Here is a 7500-nt window from a genome sequence, read left to right as displayed (position 1 = left end):
ATTGTTGGGGAGACTTGTAAGAGGAAAGGAGAAGAGAAGATATGGAAAAAAGGAGAAGAGGATGATGGAGGAAAGAAGAGGAAAGATTGGGGAAGACTACATTTTGGAGGAGAAATGGGAAAGGAAATGGTTGAGGAGACCTGTAGGAGGAAAGAAGAAGAGGAAAGATTAAAGAAAATGGTTGGGGAGACCTTTTGGGGGGAAAATGGAAAAAGGGAAGACTGGGGGGAGAAATGGGAGCAGGAAAAGTTGGGGAGATCTCTTGAGGGGAAAATGGAAAGAGGAAATGTTGGGAAAAAATTTTGCAAGGGAAGTGGGAAGAGGAATGGTTAGGGAGAGGGAGGTTATTAGAAATTGTCTAATTTTGTTCCAGTTTATGAGAGGAAGAGGGGAGTAACTGGGGTGACTAGTTTTGTAAGGGAGTGGGTGAGCTAAAGGTGGCTGGGGAGAGAAACAAGGAAGAAAATGAAGAAAAAAAGAGTAAATTAAGAGATATTTCACATGGCGGTGGTGGTGGTGGTGGTGGTGGAGTAAACAAAAGGAGCCACACACCAACGCCTCCACACGCCCACACCACCCACCACTCTCACTCTCCCTGCCTCACCCACGCCCACATACCCGTCTTCCCTCAACACTTGTCTCCACACACCTGAGCTAATAACCCTTAACAATCCATCTGTCTTTCCCTTTATAAGTTCATTCATCTATCAATTCGTCTATCTCTCTATACATCCATCCATCTATCTATCTATCTATCTATCTATCTATCTATCTATCTAACAGACTAACAACACCCATCCACTAATCTATCTGTATCTATCGTTCTCTTCTCCCCGTCTTTCCTTCCTTCCCCCACCTCCTCCTCCTCCTCCTCCTCCTCCTCCTCCTCCTCCCAGCGGACACCAAACAAACAAACAAACAAACAAACAAATAAACAGAACTCTCCAAGGCGAACCAAACTCCCAACACACAAGAATAATTAATCTTTCTAAATGAGACGGGAGGGAGGGAGAGAGGGAGGAAGGGAGGGAAGGGGAGAGGGAGGGAAGGATGAAGGAGAAAAAGGTAAGAAACTAAGGGAGAAAGGAGTGAGGTGAAAGGAAAGAGGAAGAAGAAGGGGAAAGGAGGAAGAAGAAAAGAGGAAAAAAGGAAAAAGGAAGGAGGAGGAGAAAGGAGTAGAAAAGGAGGAAGGAAAGAGTGAAGGAAAGAAAGAATGAATGAAAGAAAGGGAGTGAAGTAAAAGAAAAAGAGGAAGAAGGAGAAAGAAGTATAAAAGGAGGAAAGAAAGAGTGGAAGAAAGGAAGAAGGTGAGAAAGCAAAGGACGAGGGGAGGAGGTGGAAGAAAGAAGGAGAAAACATTAAAAAAGAAGGAAGGGAAGGATGAAGGAATGGAAGAAGGTGAGAAAGCAAAGGAGGAGGGAGGAAGTGAAAGGAAAGAGGAAGAAAGAGGAGAAAAAAGAGGCAAGAAAGGAGGAAAGAAGGGAAAATGAAAGGAGCTGGGAAAATAAAGAAGGAAGGAAGGAAAGGAAGGAGGGAGTGAGATAAAAGGAAATAAAGAAAGAGGAGAAAAGGAAGAAGAAAAAAGAAAAGGAGGGGGAGGAAAGGAGGAAAGTGTGGATGAAGGAGGGAAAAAAAGAAAGGAAGAGGAAGGGGGTGAGATAAAAAAAAATGGAAGGGGAAGAAGAAAGAGGGAGGGAGGAAAGAAGAGGAGGAAAGAAGTAGAAAAAGAGGAAAGAAAAGGAAAGAAAGGATAAAAAATGGAAGGAAAAGAGAGGAGGAAGCAAAAGAGATAAGGAAGAAGTGAGAGAAAGTCAAGGAGGAAAGGAGGAAAAAATAAATGAAAAGGTTCTCTCTCTCTCTCTCTCTCTCTCTCTCTCTCTCTCTCTCTCTCTCTCTCTCTCTCTCTCTCTCTCTCTCTCTCTCTCTTATGACTTCGCTTCTTTCCCTGTCAAGTTATTTTCTCTCGCTTCTTCCTTCCTTCCTCCCTCCCTCTCCTCCCCCTCCTCCTCCTCTTCCTCCCTTCCTCCCTCCTCCCTCCCATCACTTGTCCGTATGTCAGAACAAGGGAGACTAAAGGTGAGATACAACAGGGAGGAGGAGGAAGACGAGAAGGAGGAGGAGGAAGAGGAGGAGGAGCAGGTAGAAACTAACAGAGACAACAGGTGCTGAGATGACAGAAGAGGAGGAGGAGGAGGAGGAGGAGGAGGAGGAGGAGGAGGAGGAGGAGGAGGAGGAGGAGGAGGAGGAGGAGGAGGGAGGAGGAGGCTATTCTTACCTCCATACATCTTCTGAAATTCGGTGAAGAAGAGAAGAGAGAGAGAGAGAGAGAGAGAGAGAGAGAGAGAGAGAGAGAGAGAGAGAGAGAGAGAGAGAGAGAGAGAGAGAGAGAGACTGTCACTTATTTAGGAGGAAGACCGTGATACCTGGAAGTTATTACTAGGAGGAGGAGGAGGAGGAGAAAGAGAGTACATAGTATACACCATAAAAAACAATGTGTCTCTCTCTCTCTCTCTCTCTCTCTCTCTCTCTCTCTCTCTCTCTCTCTCTCTCTCTCTCTCTCTCTCTCTCTCGCACGACATCCCTTCTCTTTCTCACTCAACAACAACAACAACAACAACAACAACAACAACAACAACAACAACAACAACAACAACAACAACAACAACAACAACAACAACAACAACAACAACAACAACAACAACAACAACAACAACAACAACAACAACAACAACAACAACAACAACAACAACAACAACAACAACAACAACAACAACAACAACAACAACAACAACAACAACAACAACAACAACAACAACAACAACAACAACAACAACAACAACAACAACAACAACAACAACAACAACAACAACAACAACAACAACAACAACAACAACAACAACAACAACAACAACAACAACAACAACAACAACAACAACAACAACAACAACAACAACAACAACAACAACAACAACAACAACAACAACAACAACAACAACAACAACAACAACAACAACAACAACAACAACAACAACAACAACAACAACAACAACAACAACAACAACAACAACAACAACAACAACAACAACAACAACAACAACAACAACAACAACAACAACAACAACAACAACAACAACAACAACAACAACAACAACAACAACAACAACAACGGTAAAATACCAATTAAAATAATTACATCTAATTAGTTAACACCTGTGAAATGAAGCGCGAAAGTACACACACACACGCACATACCCACCCACACTCACACACACACACACACACACACACACACACATACACAGGTATACCCACAAAAAAGTGTAATCCGAGGTATTCTAAAAACTCGCGTAGGTTTGTAACACACCTGAAAAAAAGAACAGGTATTGTCCAGGTATTACACGGGATGAGAGGGGCAGGTGCAGGTGGTATAGCACTGTACTATAATGGATAATGGACGAGTAACACAATTCACACATTTCTGCAGCTCTTTTTTTCTCTCAACCTCAACCCTTTCATTGTTACTGGTACATTCAATCTCCCACTCAACTTTTAACTTGGATCGTCTTTTCTTTTTCCTCACAATGTATTCTATCGTTCATATTCTAACTCTCCTTCCCCCTTGCTTTACTCTATTTTTTTTTTCCTCAGCCTCAACCCTTTCACTCCTACTTTGCATATTCCATCTTCCACACACTTTTTTTTTTCACTTCTACTGCCTCATTTTTTTTTTCATCCGATCTAGTCTACCTTTCATTTCTTTAACTCTCTTTCCGCCTTGCTTTACTCTATTTTTCCCTTCAAACTCAATCCTTTCACTGCTATTTGCCACATCGCATCTTCAACAGACCTTTTACCTTCGACCGTCTTTCTTTTTTTCCACACAATGTAACAATGTATTCTACCATTCATACCTTTAACTTTCCTTCCCACTACTTTCCTCTTCAAGACCGAAGGAACTCCCACCTTTCTTGCATAAATTAATACTTTTACTGCTATTTGTCACATACCTCCATCACTAAACACTCTAACACGTCTCTTCTTGTTCTACAGCCACCTCGTAACATTTTACAGGCTAGCAATTGCAAAATCTTTTCTTTTTTTTTATCCCCCTTTCTTGTAGATACTTATAAACATTTCATACTTTACTTCTAGTGCGGCAGGTGTTGCGTATTGTAATGAAAGGTTAGGTTAAGTTAGGTTAGGTTGGGTAAGGTTAGGTTAAGTTAGGTTAGGTTAAGTTAGATTAAGTTATGTCAGGTTAGGTTAGGTTAGGTTACGTTAGGTTAGGTTAGGTTAGGTTACGTTGGGTCAGGTTACGTTAGGTCAGGTTAGTTAGGTCAGGTTAGATTAGGTTAAGTTAGGTTAGGTTAGGTCAGATTAGGTTAGGTTAGGTTAGGTCAGGTCAGGTTAGGTCAGGCGAGGTTAGTTTAGGTTAGGTTAAGTTAGGTCAGGTTAGGTTAAGTTAGGTTAGATCTAGTGCCACGTTCACTACAGACATTTGAGGTGGCATCAGTGTTATCTCCTCCTGGCATCATTTTGTGGTGATATCAAATCTTCCCCTTCAACAATAATAGCTTTTTTTTTCTTTTTCTTTTTTTTTCATTTTTCTATTCTCTTTGTAATGGTAAAATTGAAGGATCAGTATTTTAATTTTTTTTACCGCGAATTAATTACCGTTGCACAGACAAAGCGTCTCCGGATTATCAAAAAATGTAGAATGACACTCAGAGGATCTACTGGTGCAATGCCAACACGCACCTCGCCTCTCACTGTACTGCGTTCGTGATGTCATTAAATTTCCTTTTCTTTTTTTGTCGAATTAATTATCGTCACATAGACAAAACATCTCCTGAATACCAAAAAAAGCAGAACACTTAATATGTCAACTGATGCGCTGTCAATACTCACTCAGCCTCTTAACGCAATACGTCCGTGATATTATTATTTTTCTTTTTTCATGAATTATCGTCGCAGAAAAAACATCTCTTGAATAAAAAGTATATGCAGAACATTCAATAAATCTACTAATACAATAAAAACACTCAAATTTCTAATAACAGTATGATCATAATAATAGAATTTCGTAATAGCAACAGACGAAAGTGTGGAAGCTGCTACCCAATAATATATATACCATACATTGAATGCCAGATTATATCAAAACAATAACTAACAGTACTTATATAATACCAATACATATCATTCTCTCTCTCTCTCTCTCTCTCTCTCTCTCTCTCTCTCTCTCTCTCTCTCTCTCTCTCTCTCTCTCTCTCTCTCTCTCTCTCTCTCTCTCTCTCTCTCTCTCCCTCCCCGATATCAGTCCATTCACACAAGCAATGGGAACTAACCTATGAATACTAAATTATAACAAAACACTGAATAGATCCCCTGATATAACACCGACAGCCAGCAAGACCACCACCACCACCACCACCACCACCACCACCACCCTTCCCTCGTGCTTCCCACCCTCCCTCCCTTCCTTCCTCACTTCCTTCCTCTGACACCACTTCATTCGTAATTGCAGCAAACATACGATCATTTAGCCCCCTGAATTCCATTGCTTTCTCATGACTTTAGTAGCAGTAGCAGGAGACCCAGAGCCCCCCCCCCAACACCCCCCGCCAAGAGCAGCGAGGCGTGACAGGCGGACTGGCGGGGAAACAGACATAACTTATTCCAGCTCCCAATTACAAGAGGAACCGCGACGAAAGTTTGCCTCCGATATCCACCACGTCCGAGCTCTTTCCCGGGGCAGATTCATTCCATTACCGCGAGTTACCGTATCAGTTTGTATATCGAGTAGAATTTATAATTGAATGAGGAGGGTTGGCCTGCACACGAAGAGGAGGAGGAGGAGGAGGAGGAGGAGGAGGGTTTTACGAAGGAAGACGAGGAAGTGGAGGTTTCGGAGAGAGAGAGAGAGAGAGAGAGAGAGAGAGAGAGAGAGAGAGAGAGAGAGAGAGAGAGAGAGAGAGAGAAGGAAGAAGACGAGGAGGAGGAGGAGGAGGAGGAAAAGGAAGTAATATAGATAGGTTTGGAGGAGAAGGAAAGGGTCTAAAGTGATGCGGGGAGGAGGAGGAGGAGGGGTAGTGAAGATGGGATGGTTAAACGAGGGAAGAGTATATACGTGGGACTGAAGAAGGAGGACGAGGACGAGGACAAGGACGAGGACGAAGAGGAGGAGGAGGAGGAGGAGGAGGAGGAAGAGGATGAGGAGGAATGGAGTGAAACAAAGTGGACAATGAGGAGGAGGGGAGGTGGTGGAGTGGAATGAAGCGGAAAAGACGAGAGAAGAGGAATGAAGGAGGAAGAATGAGAATCGAGGAGGAGGAGGAGAAGGAAGAGGAGGAGGAAAGGGATGAAAATGAAAGGATGAAAGTAAGGGAAGGAGAGGACTAAGCAAATCAAGAAAAAGGAAAGAAGAGATTGAAGGAATGATGCTAAAAGAGGAAGATAAAAGGAAAGAATAACACATCTCTTAAGAAACTCATCGAAAATCTATTGATGTGGAGAGAGAGAGAGAGAGAGAGAGAGAGAGAGAGAGAGAGAGAGAGAGAGAGAGGACAAGTTTTCTCTGTTCTACACTTTGCTTCACTCCATTTAACTGTTTCTGCTTCTTCTGCATTATCCAGCAACACCCAGTCACTCAGCAAGCCAGCCAGTAAACATAAAGAGGAACTGCATTCAATTCTGATCGCTGGCTAAGGCTGGGTGCGCCTGCTATCATGGGCTGGGTGACTGGATGACTGCATGACTGAGTATATATCTAGCTGGATGCCGTATGGAGTGAGGTGGCCAGATTCCTTCTCCACCGTCTTTACATTCCGAGTTTTTGCTGACTGGGTGAACCTGCAAACACAGTCATCCCAGAAAAATCCGGCCACTAACAGGATTCGAACTCGGGACTCCTTCCATTGTGGTCCGATACGCTACCGACTGAGCTACCGCGTTCACTCAAAATCCACACACTCACGGTCTTCAGCCTACGATGCACCATTACTGTTAAATCTTCCTCACCCCTCGTCATCTCAAAAGACGGAGAAAACAAGATAGAAATAAGCCTGAGATCCTTACCGAGAAGTTGCCGTATCCTAAGTGGTCACAGGAGCACTGGCAGCGAAGGATGTGCTCTTGTATGTCAGTGGGAAGGTCCTCAAGACTCCTACTCATCCTTCTTGAGCCTCCAGACCCTCCTTGACGACCGCACCCTCCCGCGCCGCCTCCCGCTGACGAACCGACCTGTTGATAGATAGATAGATATTTGGAGCCGGGTGAAGTGATCCAGGTGAGTCAAGTTAGTTTATGCATGCACGTAGATGGGTAAGTAGTAGACCAGTGTTGCCTCGGAAGATTGGGTGATTTTTTTTTTTCGAGGGCAACAAAAAAAGGTTGAAAAAATAAATATGCCGACTGAGATACTAGTCCCAGGTGAGTGTGCAGTGAGTGAATGAGTGAGTGACTTTGCTTTTTGACTAACTAGTTGAGTGAATGAGTGGT

General features: G+C 43.2%; 1 protein-coding gene across 6 annotated transcripts in view; it reads right to left on the bottom strand.

Moving 5' to 3' along the window:
* LOC135110336 (dipeptidase 1-like) overlaps positions 1-7500 on the bottom strand; it is a 155389-nt gene that overhangs the window by 87998 nt on the left and 59891 nt on the right. For all 6 annotated transcript variants that reach the window (XM_064022578.1, XM_064022577.1, XM_064022575.1 and 3 more), the window contains one exon: positions 7078-7242. In XM_064022578.1, the coding sequence (XP_063878648.1) occupies positions 7078-7242 (165 nt within the window). The remainder of the gene's footprint in view (positions 1-7077; positions 7243-7500) is intronic.

The sequence above is a fragment of the Scylla paramamosain genome, chromosome 20 (assembly GCF_035594125.1).
Source record: "Scylla paramamosain isolate STU-SP2022 chromosome 20, ASM3559412v1, whole genome shotgun sequence".
NCBI lineage: Eukaryota > Metazoa > Arthropoda > Malacostraca > Decapoda > Portunidae > Scylla > Scylla paramamosain.
The sequence above is the reverse complement of the archived record's forward strand: the minus strand, read 5'-3'. Positions and strand labels throughout refer to the sequence as shown.